The sequence below is a fragment of the Periplaneta americana genome, chromosome 6, assembly GCF_040183065.1.
Source record: "Periplaneta americana isolate PAMFEO1 chromosome 6, P.americana_PAMFEO1_priV1, whole genome shotgun sequence".
In the NCBI taxonomy this organism is placed as follows: Eukaryota; Metazoa; Arthropoda; class Insecta; order Blattodea; family Blattidae; genus Periplaneta; species Periplaneta americana.
The window spans coordinates 101,409,520-101,428,939 of NC_091122.1; the positions used below are offsets into that span (position 1 = coordinate 101,409,520).

The 19,420-nt window shown below is 36.9% G+C and overlaps 1 protein-coding gene across 1 annotated transcript in view; it reads right to left on the bottom strand.

Moving 5' to 3' along the window:
• The window catches only part of LOC138701562 (src kinase-associated phosphoprotein 2-A-like), a 90,755-nt gene that overhangs the window by 14,003 nt on the left and 57,332 nt on the right, over window positions 1-19,420 (bottom strand). The window contains exon 3 of the mRNA XM_069828581.1: window positions 1,166-1,608. Within this exon, the coding sequence (XP_069684682.1) occupies window positions 1,166-1,608 (443 nt within the window). The remainder of the gene's footprint in view (window positions 1-1,165; window positions 1,609-19,420) is intronic.

Consider the following 19,420-nt stretch of genomic DNA (forward strand, 5'->3'; position numbering starts at 1 on the left):
ACTAGAGTTAATGTAGAACAATTCCAATTTGACTCCAAACTAGCAGTTTATCATATTCTCTGCAAAATTCTGCACTGAAACATAACTTAGTCCCATATTTCACAATTTTGAGAAAGTGCAATTTAATTCTAGGCGACTCATTTTTTAAGAGATTTTGCAGTATATGTAACTTATACCATTACCATTTATATTATTTTACAATGAATCCTTATCTCAACAATATCGTCGCAACAAAGACTCAAATTCAATTTCTACAAGAAGAATAATTTTTTTTTCTCTCGCTGTTATTTATACTCGCTTTAACCTCTTCGGTCATATCGCGAATTAATCTTTTGGGTGAAATCCGAAGACCTGTGTACTACTGTTGAGACTGGTTCTATTGTTGTGAACTAGATAGCGACTGTATATGTATTACTGATTTGTTATGAATATGATTTCGGTGATGAATGAGGCCGGTGATATTCAAGGATGTTGTGGCCCGAATTTCCTGGCATTTGCCTTACGGTTGAGGGAAAACCCTGAAAAACCTCAATCAGGAAAGATTTATTGCAATTAAACATCTTTTAGCGGTCTTCTGTTGCCCTTCGTACATGAATAATTCATCCGCCTTTCGTTCATAAATGGACTTACTTATTTTTACTCTTCTCAAATCTCCCACACTCGTAATAGCAACCAAATGTCATTTTCTAGCCATCTACTTCGTTTTCTTTTAGCTGCCGTATAATACAATAGAAGATACAACAAAATTCCACAGCGGCAGTTATCACGACTTCCTAAATTATAGAAAACTTCAAAACATAGAGATGGTTCGAAACCAACGATTACTAAATTCTAACTTTCGTTCACTAGACCATGCCCCAGCGTGATTATCTAGTTCTTGAAACAGAAAAGCTCCTGATCGCGATCGAATGTGTTCACACTACAAGATAGTGTGGCCGCGATCAGATTGATAATCGCGATTAGAGAATGTAGGCCTACTCTGTCACTAGTCTAACACACTTAACGAGTAGAATACTATACTTCATTTCTCCCATCTCAACTGAAGACAAAGGTAAATCCAACTTTTAAAACATCGCGATTTATATAGCACTCCAAGAGAAAAGTTTATCTCAAGCTCGTTTTAAATGAAACACCGTTTTAAAAGAAATTACTTCCTTTTTGTTACCTGATAAGTTTTCTTCCCTGGACAAATAATTTCAAAGGTGGAGTCCTTCTTCTTGGGGTCTTTTTGGTTGTTGGTAGCCAAAGGCCGTGCCTCGAACCCCCGGATGTCGAAGGAGGCGACGGGTTTGGCGTCCCTCTCGGAGTTGTAGAGCAGCACGACGTGACCGTAGACACCGGCCCAGCAACGACGCCACTGTTCCAGGAAGATGAACTTCTCCTTCTTCCACAACGGCCCGCACTTGTTGGTCATAGATCGCAGCTCGCTGTACGGTAGTGCCAGATTCACGTAGTCCTCGGACTGCCCCACGTTCTGGTAGGTGGGCGTCGTACTCAGAGGAACTTTCGCCGGAATAGGCGGCGCCGGGGCAGGTTCTGGAAATTCCTCGTACTCTTCTTCCACCTTGTCGCCATTCACCTCGGCATCCACATATTCCTCTCGGACGCCTGCACACAAGGAGCGAATATCAAGATGTGGAGCGCGATTCACCAAGTTATACAGATATTTAAGACTCTTACTATCAAGTCATTTTGGATCAAATTAGTTCATATGAATGGGTCTAATTCCAAATATTTACACAATGATTTCACATATTGAAAAATGTAAAACTGTGAACCAGATTATGATCCGTCTTCTCTAAAATAGCCAAACCATATATATATATATATATATATATATATATATATATATATAGTAAGTGCATTGGTATTTGTATATGTGACTGAAGGGTGGGACAAGGGCATACCTGTGCATTGCAGCCAACGTAGGCTTTTGTGCATCCACTATCGAATAAATTGCGTGTCAATTGTGATGTTCTACTAAGTCGGCTCCATCATCCGCCACACCATGGTTCCTCCTCAACCAACAAGTCTAGTTACTTTACCTCTGGTTATGGTCTGCCACACCTCTGAGATTCATCCGTGTCGCCAAGTCCGCGCTAAGTAATGCTTCGTTCCTCTCTACACATATGTTAATCGTTTAGAATCAATCACCACTTCCCTCTACCAACCTTTGGACAAACCAAGAGGAACACCTGTCACGGCTGACGGCCGAACCGATGCCGAACAAATACAAGTAGATGGCCTGACTTTCGAAACAGAGTTGATAATAAAAGGGAATTGTGAAGAGTGTTGGTTGAATGAATAGGAAAAACGAGAGCACCCAGAGAAAAATCCTCACAACCGTGGTTTTATCCACCACAGGACAACTAGAGCCCACACTCATCGTAAATCAGAGCTCCGCCAACTGAACTATCAAGGCTGCTCCGCAGGAATTTACTCCATGGTCCAGGCTTGGGCACTATTAACTCAATCGAGTCACTGCAGATTTCCCTTTAACTTCCCACTCCACCTTCCTCGACTAAGACGAGTAGACCGACGGTTAAACATTGCTAGTGACGGATTGCATCATAGCTTTTACGAACTTTCGGCTCTCGCTGATCGCCTGAAACCCATCACTGATGCACAGTGTCCACTGTGCGTTTGTTTATGAGGCAGTGTAAGCGGAAATGACATGGGAGGGAGTTTCAGCGTTCCGTTGCACTCCCCCCGTCGTGCTCAGGACTGCTATGGTCAAATGATAGCCCGTGTACTATACAGACCCAGAAACAAAATTTGGGCCACCTGAATTTTGTGCTTACTGAACATGCGCAGTATGTTATAAGTGGAGGAAAATTCAGTTGGTTAAAATTTTGTTTCTGGGTCTGTACAGTACATAAAGCACGAGAAAAATCCGAGAAAGAATGCGAACATCTACAGCTTATGTCATGAGCAGAGAGAGCATTTGGTGTACGTAAACCATTGAGTTAACTGCTACATGCACTATATCGTAATGTATTAGGGAGCAAGGAAGGGAGGGGAGGGAATGTCATCGTCTCGCTACAATAACGACGACTAGGAACTGTACGTTCCTGCAGCAAGTTATCTTTACTGTTCAGTAATTTGACTTTATAATATTAAATAACCTATTGTTTATATTTAACATTTAATTACAACATACATAGTTCTGTGTTACATGATATTAATGTAGCTACATAAGAATAATTATATTGTATATAAATACAACATAGAAAATGTAGCATTTTACTTTGTACTACTTTGCTCTCCTTCATGACTGCATTTGTTACAGTGCACGACGATATACTTCATTAAGCTTTTCTGCTTTCAAGTCGTCAGACCATAATAATCGCATTGATTTTTCAAACAAAGCTTTTCTGCTTTCATTTCGTCAGACCACAATAATCGCATCGATTTTTCAAACAGAGCTTTTCTGCTTTCATTTCGTCAGACCACAATAATCGCATTGATTTTTCAAACAGAGCTTTTCTGCTTTCATTTCATCAGACCACAATAATCGCATTGATTTTTCAAACAGAGCTGCAATGGTAACATGATTTACTTTCTCTAGCTCTTCGGATGTCAATAGAAACATTTTGCCCACACCTGCAGTTTGAAGTGCCCCAACAATAACATTAGCAACGGATCTGTTTGCAATATTTATCGTTTCGTCTATAGATACCCACAATTTTTCATCTTTTAAGGTTTCACTAATATCACGTAAGACATCTTAATAACATTTTGCTAAAAACCCGTACGCAGAGTAGATTGTCGGGATAGTGTTCTACCTGTATATTTTTGCAAAAATGATCTGACACATGGGTGTTTCAGTTTTTTAAATGGAATATTTGCCCTAACGGACGTGTGACACAAGTCTTGGTAGAAATCACATTCCATATTTGAACTCGTGGGAATAACTTCGACTTTTTTTCGAATTCAACAACTTAAAACATTCCTTGTGTCTTTTAGAGTTGTAGTATTTTTGTACATGGTGTCTCTTGTTCCCCAGTAGATCGACTCTACATACTTTGCATGTAAGTTTTTCACCGTCCGTGGAAAAGTTCTGCGATCCGAACTCCTCAACAAATCGCTGCAATTGTACATGCCGAGGCTTCTTTTTTTCCGCATAGCGTAAATTATGTTGTAATGTAAAGGCAAATAAATGCTTTGCACTTAAGGTAAACACAAGTAGAACTAATTAGAAGGACTGCGATAGGAAAAAAGTAAATATAGGAAATAGTGTAGAAGGACCAATAAAGAAGAATATGAAGAAGACAGGAAATTCAAATACGCCAGGAAATGCACAGGCATTGAAAACTATCTAAGACAGCACATATAACATCAGAGAGCTCTGTGCGTACAATGACTGTACCTGGTAGGTAAGACCCAAGAGGAGTAGAAATATAATATAATATATAATATAATAAATAGAAATATATTTCTACTCCTCTTGGTAAGACCCCTTCCTCCACCGCGTGACGTAGTCAAAGCTCTCGGTATAGTAAACTTGTGTCCACTGATAACGTACCCCATCTGCTCTCTTGGTCATGAGACAAAGACATTATAATTCCCTCTAAAAATATTTCCTTCCACACTTACAATCAAGTTCATAATATGTTTATATTGCACAAGAGCATGATATTATGTAGAATTACATACCTTACAGTGAACGAATGAGTTCAGAGTTAGAGATGAAATGACCCTTTCTTAGACTCAATATAACTTTCCACTGAAGATTCTTAGTCGTCATCGCTGCTACCACTCTGTCACCACCAGCTAATTGTAGTCATAGAATCAAAGTCTCAGTAAAACCTACAACGCTCTCCACGAAGGATGATAAACCCTTAGCACAGGTTTTCTCTGACAGAATTTGGGAAGGTCATGTGTAGTTCACACATGTGCATATAAGTGCATTAAATGAGGAAGTGAATTTTCATTTCATCTGCCTTAATATCGTTTTGTGCAAGAAGGAAACTCCTACGAGATACAGACTTAAAATACTTTTCAAAAGACACTTTGAAATAAAATATGACGAAAATATTATTTTTCAAACTAAAGCATACAAAATTCAGTAAAACAATTATTATAATTTTGCCAATATTTATTACTATTTTTGCTATATTTTGTTTCATAGTTAACATAGTTCCTATATCTGTTACCACAGCGCAGTAATAAATTGATGAAGAACAAAACCTATATTCACATTAGCTTTCTTTAAACTTAATGACTTCAGAAATAGGCTTTCTTAAGTAGGTCTATACGTATAACTTGCACTCAGGCTCGCTTTGCCAAATGATGTACCCTCTATAGGTCTATGAGATTATTGTCCAAGTCCAATAGTTGATTTGGGTGGCATTCGTGAATCCGATGTTGACAGGTGAGCCTCGTACTTCTCCCTTTTAGAATTAGGTCCCATCATCATATGAATACCTGATAAGCCCAGGGCCCGGAGCTCCAAGCCCTTCCTACATCAGCATCGGACATTCATAGGTACAGCTGTCAAAAGAAAAAGTGGCCGCTGTCCTGAAACAAAGTTCCCTTCGGGTATCTTCGCTACAATTCGGAGACAGGCGATGTTACATGTTGTTGGACCACGTTGCCTGATATCTACAGTTATAATTGAAGTATTCTGTGTGTTATTCGATAGCGTACTGGTAGCGTTTAGGCCTCTTATTCATGAGGTCCTGCGTTCGACTACAACCTCGTGCTTTTTATGTTCTTTTTTGTTATGTTTTTTAGAGAGACAAACTATGCATAATGGCTCCTTTCTCTTTTACGATTATTTTAGTAATTAACATCTGGTTCATTAATATATTATGCCATGACTTTATCATTATGATATTGTGGCTGCAAATGGAAAGAAAAAAGGTTTTATTCTCAATAAAAATATCTTTCGTGGCATAAACAAAACAAATTTACTGGCGTCGGCCTTAAAACATTCAAACAATTAAGCGTTCAAAAAACAAAACAAAAAGCCACAATTCAATATTTAGTCTATCTTCCTCTTATCTCAATCATCTTGCAGTCGAGTGGGCATGGAATTGACTAGTCTTTGCAAATAGCGACTGTTCTTAGATACGATATTCCAGGCATTCTGAACATACATACATAAGTGTTCTGTCCATGGGCAGGTCTTTCATTGCAAACCCAGGAATCTCCAATCTTTCCTATTTTCTGCCTTCCTCTTAGTCTCTGCAAATGATCCACATATCCTAATGTCTCTATTATTCTTTTCAACCAGAGACCCAACCAATTCCTTTTTCTCTTTCTAATCAGTTTCAGCATCATTCTTTCTTCACTCACTTTTTCAAACACAATTTTATTTCTTATTCTGTCTGTCCACTTCACACGCACCGTTCTTCTCCACATCCGCATTTCAAATGCTTCAATTCGTTTCTCTTCATTTCGTCGTAATGTCCATGTTCCTTCCCCATACAATGCCACACTCCACACAAAGCACTTCACTAGTCTCTTCCTTAGTTCTTTTTCCAGAGGTCCGCAGAACATCCTTCTTCTTCTATTAAAAGCTTCCTTTGTTCATTTTGCAGTTTTTCTTGGGAAGGATAGGTCTAAATGCGGTAACATCCCGTTGCTTTCCGCACACCACTATCTCTTTCGCATCTTATTAAATTCCAGGGGGCCCAAGCGTGGAGATGAGGAGAGTGGATTTGACTAATTGAGCCCTCCGGACTTCACCGAAAGTCACGGCAAAGGTTAAAATATTAATTCTATCAGGATGTTTGACCCGATCAGAGACCGGGAAATCTCAATTAGCCTTTGCCCCCCCGCATCCTGGACTAGCTTCTACGAATCATCAGAAAATCTTAGAGTGTGATTGGGCCAATTTTTCCGAAAATGTTTTCACACTTTTGCCCTCGTAGCTCAGCGGACGAACGTCGGAATTTAGATGTCAACGTCTCAGGTTCAATTCCTCGTTACTCCTTTCCATTTTATTATGGTTCAAGATAGTATAATGTAATAATACAAAAAAAAACTAATACCAGTATTATGCAACTGGATTTTTCCAAACCTAATATTAAATTTTTGTTTTTGTAAGAACGATTACAATATAAATAACTTGAATATTATTTATACAGTATCAGTAAAGAACGATAACAGAATATAAATGATAAATATCGGGTTGTTTAATTAATATATTATATAATACGTATTTAATTATCTAAATAAAATAACCTATTTTAAAAAGAAAGATGGTTATTTGTGTTATAATAATTACTTACATAAAATACAGATTATTTATATTGCGAAAGAACAATAACAATATAAATAACTTGAATATTATTTTATAATGCTAATGAAGGAAAACAGAATATAAATGATAACTTGAATATTATTTATATCGCTAAAGAACGATAACAATATAAAAAACGTGAATATTATTCATATCGGAATTTCACAGATTTATTACAGATGTATTTAAGAAATTGTAGAAGAATAGTAATTAGTAACAGTGTCCTATTTATTCTTCTTGGAGCCAAATTTGCAACTTTTAAAAGTGTGGTTACTATGTTGAAGTGTATATGTTGTAACGGATGCTTGATTTGTTATGTATGTGAGTCAGTTATGGGATGCTTGATGTCGTCGCAATGTCGTAATTATAGTTTGATTGTGTCTGTGTGACTATTATGTATTAATTTATGATGTATGGTACGGAAAGCTGCATATTTGTGTTATAGAAGTGTTACGTATGTGTGTTGTTAATGTTTTTGTATGTTTCAAATTGATAACTGATATTTGTTTTGCAATCGCAATGCCTAATTTACGGATTGTTTATGTTTTGTTTACATCGCGTAAGCTAATTTAATTTCCTTTTCCATTTCTCTTTATGTTTATCTTTTTTGTGTATAAAACTATAGCCCTAACATACATATGTAAAATAGGGCTAACCACCATTGGAGATACAATAATAATGATTATTATTCATATCGTTATAAAACGATAACAGAATACAAATGATGACTTGAATTTTATTCATATCTCTAAAGAACGATAACAAAATATAAATAACGTGCTATCCATAAAGAACGATAACTGAATATAAATGATAATTTGAATATCATTTACATCGCTAAAGAACGATTAAAAAATAAAATGAAAACTTGAAGAAGGCCCGAACCCACAACCTTTGAATCATTAAACAAGCACTCTACCGCTGGTCTACGAGGTGCAAATAGGGAACACTTTCATAGTTCCTGAACTGCTTGTACAAGCACATGCATAGTGTAACATCGCCGCGACCCGAAGTGGACTTTGAAAATATTCGCTGTTCACGAGTGCGGCCACTTTTTTTTTTTTGACAGCTGTACATAGGCCTTCTACCACCAAGATTCAGCCCAATCTACTTTAACTATTGCAGATGATAGATGAATGAGGGGAAGGTGGAGAGTGCTGGTTGAATGATAGGCTATGGAAAAGGGAGTATCCCGACAAAGATTGTCTGCAACATCTGCGACCTGGCTAGGGATTGCTTTGTATGGAGTGTGGCATTGTATGGGGCAGAAACATGGACATTACGATGAAGTGAAGAGAAGAGAATAGTAGCATTTGAAATGTGGATATGGAGAAGAATGGAACGTGTGAAGTGGATAGACAGAATAAGAAATGAAGCTGTGTTGGAAAGAATAAGTGAAGAAAGAATGATGCTGAAACTGATCAGGAAGAGGAAAAGGAATTGGTTGGGTCACTGGCTAAGAAAAAATTGCCTACTGAAGGATGCACTGGAAGAAATGGTGAACGGGAGAAGAGTTCGGGGTAGAATAAGATAAGTTATCAGATGATAGACGACATTAACCCAGATTTTCCCACCGTCCTTTTTTAAGGACAGTTGCAATGCCTTCGGATATTATGTCATTGTTGGTGTTAGGGACATTTTATAAGTTGTGCGATAATGTTGGTAGTATTTGTTAGCTTTAGAAAATATACGTTCCTTGTTTCAGTTTATTTCAACATCATTTAACCGATTTTTGAGAGTAACTAATGTGCTACTGTATTTTTATCACAAAAAAATTTTTGGGCTTATCTGGGTTAAGATATATCTAGATCATATGAGGAAACAAAGAGGAAGGCAGAAAATAGGAAAGACTGGAGAAAGCTGGGTTTGCAGTGAAAGACCTGCCCTTAGTCAGAAAACTAAATGAACGAATGAGTGCATCTCTCAATATCAGTGAACCAGAACGACAGATATGTACAGCCGGATGGTAACCAAACATGTGCTCCAATCGTCCACAGCCTTAGAACAAGAAAATACCATAATAAACGAATAATATAAAAAAAATAACTTGTAATAATAAACTTCATAAATCTCAAACTAAAATAATAATTTACCCATACTTACTTATTTACAAATGGCTTTTAAGGAACCCCCAGGTTCATTGCCGCCCTCACATAAGCCCGCCGTCGGTCCCTATCCTGTGCAAGATTAATCCACTCTCTACCATCATATCCCACCTCCCACAAATCCATTTTAATATTATCCTCTCATCTACGTCTCGGCCTCCCCAAAGGTCTTTTTCCCTCCGGCCTCCCAACTAACACTCTATATGCATTTCTGGATTTCTGGATACGTGCTACATGCCCTGCCCATCTCAAACGTCTGGATTTAATGTTCCTAATTATGTCAGGTGAAGAATACAATGCGTGCAGTTCTGCGTTGTGTAACTTTCTCCATTCTCCTGTAACTTCATCCCTTTTAGCCCCAACTATTTTCCTAAGAACATTATTCTCAAACACTCTTAATCTCTGTTCCTCTCTCAAAGTGAGAGTCCAAGTTTCACAACCATACAGAACAACCGATAATATAACTGTTTTATAAATTCTAACTTTCAGATTTTTTGACAGCAGACTAGATGACAAAAGCTTCTCAACCGAATAATAACACGCATTTTCCATACTTATTCTGCGTTTAATTTCCTCCCGAGTGTCAATTATATTTGTGACTGTTGCTCCAAGATATTTGAATTTTTACACCTCTTCGAAAGATAAATCTCCAATTTTTATATTTCCATTTCGTACAATATTCTGGTCACGAGACATAATCATATACTTCGTCTTTTCGGGGTATACTTCCTAACCTATCGCTTTACTTGCATATAAAAATAACATACAAAGTATACAGTTATGATTCTAGTCTCATTATAACAAATAATAATGAACATTTTCATTTTATCAGAAGAAATACTCCTTTTATAGGCCTATTCATAAAAAAAATATTTGTACTCTGAAAATATTCGTTCTGCGTTACAAGACGTTAGTGGAACAAATCTGAAATATGAGAATTATATCTTATTATCATCAGCTGAACAACTACTTTGTGAATCTAATAGTGCAGCTGGTATGTGGCACATAAAGATTTCAGGAATGTTGAAACTGTCTTAAAAATATATAAAAGCTTAATACAAAGTAAATTGGAGTACGCATCTATAGTTTGGAACCCTCACTATCACTCGCACTCGGTCATTCTAGAGAGAGTACAGAATAAAATCCTAAAACTGCTATATATGAAAAAACATTCATGTTACAACATATTCCAATCTTATGAATCCATGCTGGTTGAATTTAATGTACCATCTCTCTGTAGTCGCAGGATAAGAGCACAACAAATGTATTTGTTCAAAACCCTAAATGGCTTAATAGACAACCCTGATCTTCTACAGATAATTAGCTTCAATATTGGTAAATCAAATTTGAGAAAGCGATCTCTCTTTTATTTACAGACAACAAAAACACTATCTCATAAAATGTCTCCACTTTTATTAATGCTTCGAACTTACAATCATCTATCAAATAAACAGGATTTAGATTTTTCGTTATCGTACATACAAGAAAAAGTTATATAAAGCATTACTTGAAACTTCTGTGTTGGTGAGTTTTTTGAATAAATGAATTGAGCCTATTGGGCCTGCTGTGTAGTGCTGTATATTGAATTTATTAACATGGTGTTGTATTTGCTTTGCAATTTTCCAGTTATAGCTACGCCTACATTTTGCATTTTTGGCTATGATGTCTGAACTTGGCTCTTTTTGATTTGTTTTTATTTGGTGTTTTTCATTTATATCTGTGTCTGAGTCTTTTATTTAGGTGGTATCTATTTGTTTTTTTTTTCTTCTCTTTTCCATTTTTAATTTGTAATTACACTTGTATCTGTTTTATCTCTTTTTTCGTGTTATATGCAATTCTATGTTTTTTTTATCTGTACTGTCTATTGTAATTGGGGCTTTGCCCTGTTATGGAAATAAATAAATAAATAAATAAATAAATAAATAAATAAATAAATAAATAAATAAATAAGTAAATAAATAAGTAAATAAATGAATGAATGAATGAATGAATAAATAAATAAATCAATAAACAAATAAATAAATAAACAAATAAATAAACAAATCAATAAACAAATAAATAAACAAAGAAACAAACAAACAAAAAACAAATAAATAAATAAATAAATAAATAATATTAAACCCATAATTGTTTTCAAGAAAATTTTTCATTTCTTCTATTGTTATGACAGCTAGGAAGTTCGTCTCATAATTCTGATGTTGAACTTGGATTGTAACGCAATCGAATGCATAGCAGCAGGAGACGTTAACATTTAAGGAAGAATAATCGGAGAAAAAAAATGTGTTACACACTCCTGTTTTCATAATGCAATTATTTAATAACAAATTAGTTCACTTTTTTGGAATCATGCATAATATTAACATTACGTAGACTAAATAATACAATAATAACAGAATAGCTCACTTTGTTCGAACCTAAAATATTAACATAAATTAGCAATATTCTTCAAACTATTCGCGACTCTACACAGCTCCTCCTCAGAACGATATTATGCGTTGTTTATGTGAACATACTGTGTATCGTCTGTAGCGAGCGAGAGCAGGGCGAGCGCGGGTGACATCTATACTCCTCGCTGTAATCAACTGAAATCTACTGTTTTGGTGCGAACTGCCTACCTATGATTGTAATATGTGTATTCTGCAATAAAAAGGACAATTTTTATGCGGAACGAAGAAATTCTCCCTTATCCTGGAGAAATTAAAAAAAAAAAAACGTTGATCTCAACATTTGAGAGCAGACGAGACAAGTTTTCTTCTTTTTGGATCACCCTACTAGAAACGAAGTCTCTAGGACTGAAAGAAATATGGTCTCCCGGCACGAGTACCATTTCGTTTTATTGAGAAAGTGGGACAAAAAGCGCATAACTGGGAACAGCTGCTACCAAGCATGTAAACTTCATCAAGGCGCAGAGTACAGTACACTTCTACGGTGACAATCTCACAGAAAACATTCCAAGGCTGCAACAAATAAAATGTGTTAATTGAAGAATGTAGGAAGTCTGGTATCACAGCTAAAAATAATTTTCCTCTCTCTCGCATTCTACCAGGTCAAAAACTGACGAAATTTTCGGATGCTACGTCCTTATATTTGATTCATCTGATACATTTATGTGACATACTTGATGATTCAGGCGTCAGGGAATTTTTATGCCTACTCTCTCGCCGTTGAATCCCATTAATTTTGTCTCCTAAGAACATGGTACGATGCTGTAACTTCGTATTATTGCGATATTTTTTTCTGCATTTGATAAGGATAATTGTGGATTTAGGAGAAATTATATAACAAGAATAGGAGCTCGAGAAAATTCATCTGATTTTGTCTTTTGGACACGATGTTGGTTATGTTGAGTGTAGTTAATACACATGATACACGAGATGTTGAGTTGTTCAGAAGAGACGAATGCAAATATGCAACTTCGGATTTTCTCAGTAAATTCACAACTGTATTAGTATATGCGCGCTGGTTCTAGTCCTCATGGGGAAGGAATTTTCTCGTAAAATTTCGCCCGTATATGGAATCCGTGCCCACCCAGCATCGTGATGAATTTGGGAAACTGCGATGGGTTGCGAAATCTGGTTACAGAAACCAGCTACAACGGTTGGATGAATCATCATGCTAACTATACGATCCTTCCGTTCTCGTTGGATCATCTTTCATCTCTGCTGAGGCATGTGGACGTGAGGTCAATAGCCGGCTGATAGGCCCTGCCCTTCATGGGCTATCGCGTTATGAATTATTTATTATATTTTCTATATTATTATTTGTACTTAATAATATTTCATTATCATAGACATCGTTAATATCATTGTACGATGCAACAAATATACGCGTGTGGCAATAAAATGCTCTCAACCACTATGTAAAATAGTTTTGTCACAGAAATAATCAATTTTTCATCATCATCATCATCATCATCATCATCATCATCATCATCATCATCATCATCAGCAGCAGCAGCAGCAGCAGCAGCACCATTCCAGCAACATTATTTTTAAGGATTTGTCTTTTAATTCGCTCTTTCCTGACTCCTGTGAGGACTATGATATTATGAAGCAACATTAAGCATTCAAAAACACTAGAAATCTATGGTCATACGGTCAACACTCAATTATTTATTAAAATTTGTGTACGTTATTAGTTAACAGTATTTTTATTACAAAGGCTATTCAATGATAAGTCCGCCGAGTTAGCTCTGTGATAGCACGTCTGCCTACAGACTAGCGGGCTCGGGTTCGATTCCAGTAGGGGGTCAGGAATTCTTTTGCAAACTTTTTATCTCGGCACTAGGAGAGGTGGCGGTGCACAACTTCTAATCACTAAATTGTGCATCAATATGCCTGGGTTACATCCCAAATCCTCTCCGCAGTGCATATGAAGCGAAGGCATGTGTCACTGTTGATAGTGATTCGTCCGTCGGATAGGGACGTTAAGCCTGGTGGCCCCCTTGGTGCTATTCGACAGGATTAGGCTGCGTGCCGACACCGGGTTTCCCCTTCTTCCTTCCTCATCTTCATCATCATCCTCACCCATTCCCTACATTATACTTACGCATACACTCACACTAGTACACGACAAAACTCTTCACATGTACAGAGTGGCCCGCCGAATTGGTGTAGGTCTACAAATTGAAAATGGGTACAGTTCCGTCATCTATCCGCAGTATGCGAAACCCGAGTCACGCAAATGAAGTGGGTAGGCAATAGACACACACACACACACACACACACACACACACTATTCAATGACAATGATATCATTACATGAATTATTTCTCTGTCACTTATCTTTCATGATGTAACGGAAATGGAGGACGAGTTTTCTCTACAATAGTAGACTATTTGCCAGATTAAATAAAGCCATTATTATTATTATTATTATTATTATTATTATTATTATTATTATTATTATTATTATTATTATTATTATTATTATTATTATTATTTCATTCAACCGAATATTCCGGACTTTCTTGCTGTCAACCACTGATCTTATTATTAAGCAATCCTGACATCATTGTTTAGCTAATTTTTTGCCCTACCAATAACAATGGTGGTGGTGGTGGTGGTGGTGGTGGTGGTGGTGGTGGTGGTGGGACAAGGACGACGACAGTTATCGTGACAACGAAAATAACAAGAGGAGAAAAGTGAAGGAAGAAAAGTTCACAAATATGCGCAATTCTGGCTTCCCTCCAAGATATCTTAAGGCACTTATATACTTCGTTCCAATCTGCGGGCTACTCGTGCCACATTGGGATACATCGTCCTGATGAAGTGACTGAAATAATTTTTAAAAATATCCGAAAAAGTGGCTTAATAGAAGAGATTCATCATGATTTTAATTTTTAGTAGGTTATTTAATGAAGCTGTATCAATGACTAGCGTCAATGGAATCTGTGATAGCGATATGGTATTTTGGCCAGATGAGGCCGATTATTCGCTATAGATTATCTGACATTCTCCCCACAGTTGGGAAAAACCTCGAAAAATACACAAACAGGTAGGTCTAATCAGTCCAGAGCAACTCCGTTATCAGCAGGCAAACCCTTCTGCCGCCTGAAGCTATGATGATAATGATGACGATGATGATGATGATGAAAATAATGATGATGATGATGATGATGATATACGATAATAATTATCATGACCACCATATTATTATCTACAGTACTTTGTATTGAAATGAAATTGACTAATCTGAAATATTACATTTGATAATTTCTGAAATACAATTGATATTTTCTGAAATACAACTGGAAAAGGTGTAGTCTGGATAACGCAATCAGATCGTCTACACTCGAACAAAATTTTATTGTTTTAATTCAGTTATGTTCAGTATTGCTAACATGTAGGAAAATGATCAGGGATGAAAAAAAAGTCCTTCTTCGCAGCGATACGTCATAGCCTCCATTTCAATCCGTATCTTTAGGTACGCTTTGGTCCTTCATCCGCACTTATAGCGATGAATGTCCAAGTCCGACAAGGTGGCCTGGGAGGCATTCGTGAATTCGACGCTGACAGGGAGCCATCCTTGTCACATAGAGGCTCCTGATAGAGCCAGATCCCGTTCCGCGGATGAGTAACCTGATAAGATACGGGGCATGGAGCGTCAAGCCCTTCCTGATTAACCAACGCTGACAGGTGGGCCATCCTACCTCAGCCCCTGACACAGCCAGGTCCCGTCCGCATACAAATAGTCTAATATGCCGCAAGAGCCTGGAGACCCAAGCCCCTCCTATATCAGCATCGGAAATCCGCATTACCCCCAAGATTTCACTCAGCCTATATTTACTATTGTGCATGATAGAATAAATGAGGAGGAAAGTGGACAGTGTAGGTGGAATGATAAATGGAAACGGGAGTATCCCGAGAAAAACCATCAGCAACGTCTGCACCACAAATTCGAACCCAGGTCGCCTAGATGAAAGACTAGCGCGCTAGCACTTGAGCCACAGACGCGGCTAAGACTTCATTTATAAAGGTCAAGGTAATAATTATGCATTTATAAAGGTCAAGGTAATAATTATGAAGTTTTTCTGAATTGCGTTCGTTTAAAAGAGGTTTATTTGTTACGTTTGGCTTAAGACGCGAAATTGTGACAAAAACTGAATTTTTTATTGCTTTACTGCAAAAAGGTGGAATTTATTTAATTTTGTAGGAAATGAAATTTAAACTTTGACATTCCCCCTTTTTGTGTTGTATACCAATTCGTCAACACGATACAGATCTTGAATTATCACTGGACAACAAATTTTGACTTTTTGTTTGCGACATGAATGAAACCTCACTTTTCTAAAGGATCACACTATGCTGAACACGAATATGACAACAAAAATGCTAGGTTGGTTCTGGTTTCAGAGTAATATTAAGAAAAATTCTATAGTCATTTTTTCTATGAAAATCTGTCTGATGTCTTGTAAAACACCGCTTACCTTTTCTAAATGTGCTTTCTCTTTGCTTCCCTCTTGTAGTCGAGTTTAGGAGCATCCCTGATGACTGTCCAGCAGTAGTCAGCAAGCATTCTTGCACTCCACTTTCCCCGGTAACGTTTTTCCATTAATGATATTTGTTGGTGGAAACGTTCCCCATGTTCATCGCTTACTTCCCCACAACTTTCAGGATGGGAGTGTAAAAAGTGTAATTTAAGGGACAATGTTGCATCCCATTTTGTGATAAGAAGACAGCAAATTCGTAACAAGGTCCTCATAGTTTTCAGCTCGTTTGTTTCCCAAAAAATTATTTACGATTCTCTGAAAGAAATCCATGCCTCTTTCTCAACATCATTTAAAAGGTATTCAAATATCTCATCTTGGTGAAGTTGACGAATCTGTGGACCAACAAAAACTCCTTCCTTTAACTTAGCCTCACTCATTTTAGGAAATTTTGAAACTAGGTATTTGAATGCCGGTCCATTTCGGTCCAACGTTTTAGCAAAGTTTTGATGAGCCCAAGTTTTATATGTAGTGGAGGAATTAAAATGTTCTCAGATTCCACCAGAGGTTCATGTTTAATATTCATTTTTCCAGTTTCCATAGCTTGACGTAAAGGCCATTCCTTTTTAATGAAATGAGAAACTCTATCTCTACTGTTCCATTCTCATATGAAACAAGAGTGTTTAGTGTAGCCTAGTTGGAGTCCAGTTAATATTGCAATTACTTTGAAGTCTGCACATATTTTCCATTGATAAGTGTTATAATGAATTGATTCAAGAAGGAGTTTCAGGCTGTCATATGATTCCTTCATATGCGCTGAATAACCAATAGGAATTGACGGCAACTAATTGTCATTATGGAGTAATACAGCTCTGAGACTTAATTTTGAGGCATCTATAAACGACCGCCACTGATCAGAAATGTGATTAATGTTCAGAGCACTCAATAAGTCACTAACATCACTACAAAACACTAAATCGCCTTCCACAGAAAAATATTTCTCAAGATGTTTCTGACGGTCACGAAAAAATGTCCTTTCACATTTTCGGCAAGATAGTTCCATTGTTGGAATCTGGAGGCTAACAGCTCTGCCTTGGCTTTAGAAAGTTCCAGGTCTCTCACTAAATCGTTTAGTTCATTTTGGCTAATTTTGTGATGTTCAGATTTAACATCAGGTGCAAAGTCAGGATCTGTAGATGTGGATGGTTCTGGATCACAAGGCTCTTCTTCCGAATCTATGGAATATGATTCAGGAGGTGTAGGAACAGGTAGCTCATCACTATGGGGTACAGGACGAGTAGCAGAATGTATGTTGGGATATACAATTGTCTTCTTTTTATAATTCGTCATTCCTCGGAGTGGTGGTACCATACAAAATAGACAGTCGTCAGTGTGATTTCTTGGCTCCAACTAAATAACTGGAATGGCAAAAGGCATCGAAGGTCTCCTGTGATTCAACCAATCCAGAAGATTCGTGTAGCAAGTCTTACAACAGACATGTGGAGCCCAACTCTTATTTTGGTCTCCTAATTTGCAGAATTCACCAAAATAAAGATTGTAAGCTGTTTTTATAACAGGAGTGATATTTCTCCTCTGCACAGCAAACACCACTTCGCCGCAAATGTAACAAAAACTGTTAGGATCATTTATGCACTTACGTGGCATTGTTAACAACACTCACAACACGTAAAATTTTATCACCATTATTTATTATTTATTTACTATTTACTATTATAAATTAATTTTACACTATGTCACAAATTTCTTTGTAACGTTTTAAGACGAAGTTTTTACTTGAGTTTTATCTGTTAGTAAATCACATCTGCACTCCGAAACACTTCTCAGGCACTGAGGAGATCTACTGTAAATGAATTCTTGTTTTGTATGTTTATCTTAGTCCCTTCCTCACAATAACAAACCTAAGATAAACCCAGCTCGTCCTTCTAAGTGTGTTTATTCATCCCCTATATTCCTCTACATTCTTATCTAGTTACAATTTCCTGTCATAAGTATATGCCATACTATAAAAATACGAAGCAATTGGCAACTTTCAGTAACAGTTTCGTCATAAGGGGTGCCCAATTAATCAAAAATTGTATATACCACTCATGTCGCAATTTTGCTGTTGACCAGTGTTATCATCTGTCTTGCAATGCAACAAAGTTTATTGTATTCTACTCCCTTTGATCTATAGCACTGACCGTTGCTTACGAGATTATACAAGCTGGCGCATAGCACGATCGAGAGTAGGTCTCTGAGAGTCATGACAATTTCTGCCGCTAGGTTCGCCTCGCTGCACTAAGAAATGATGAATAGTCCCATTACTAAGCATTGTGTATCGTGAAAATAGTTTAATCTCGTAAGCAACGGTACTGACCCTTCATCTCGTTTTTCACAAATTTATGACATTCCCCCTTTTTGCAGTGGACTCTTCAAATAGTAATAGGCTACTAAACTTTTCTGTAATTAAATACTGAAATATTTTGCTTGTCTGAAGAACCTAAGTGGTCTTTAAAATTTAAACACCACAGCTCGGCGCAATGTGCCACTCCTCTTTTCAGTAGCCATTTTGGAGTTTCACTGTCACAGAAATGTTCTTGGGATTTAGACAGGAAAACTATCTGATCAGTGCTAGGAAGGCGTGGCTCATTACTTCCTTACGGATATGGAGAACATTGAGTGCACGTATGAGATAGTAGATAAATAGTACTAAAACTTTGAACATCGTTTTCCGTAACTTACATTTCGTTGGTGTTCGTGCAAAATGTCAATGTCAAAAAATTAAAAAAATTGTTTCTCCTCTAGATATGCGCTATTTTGGTGCTCATATATAATTGCAAAATATCACAAGTTTCTGACCAATAGGAGCCGAGTAATTCAACATTTACAAAACGTCTTATGTTCTTTGTTCAGTAGTTCCTGCAAATTGTCTCATGTTAAACTCATTATCTCTGTCCATGTGTTAGCAGCGATTTCTCAAATATTTTGACGAGTAAAACATATTTTCTTTAATTATAACTGACTGATAATAATGGTTATGTGTTGTTGTTATTATTATTATTACTTTACAATAGGTTTCATAAGTATAACTTAGTGTATTCCGTAATTGCGAATGCATTTCTTCATTAAGTTATGCGT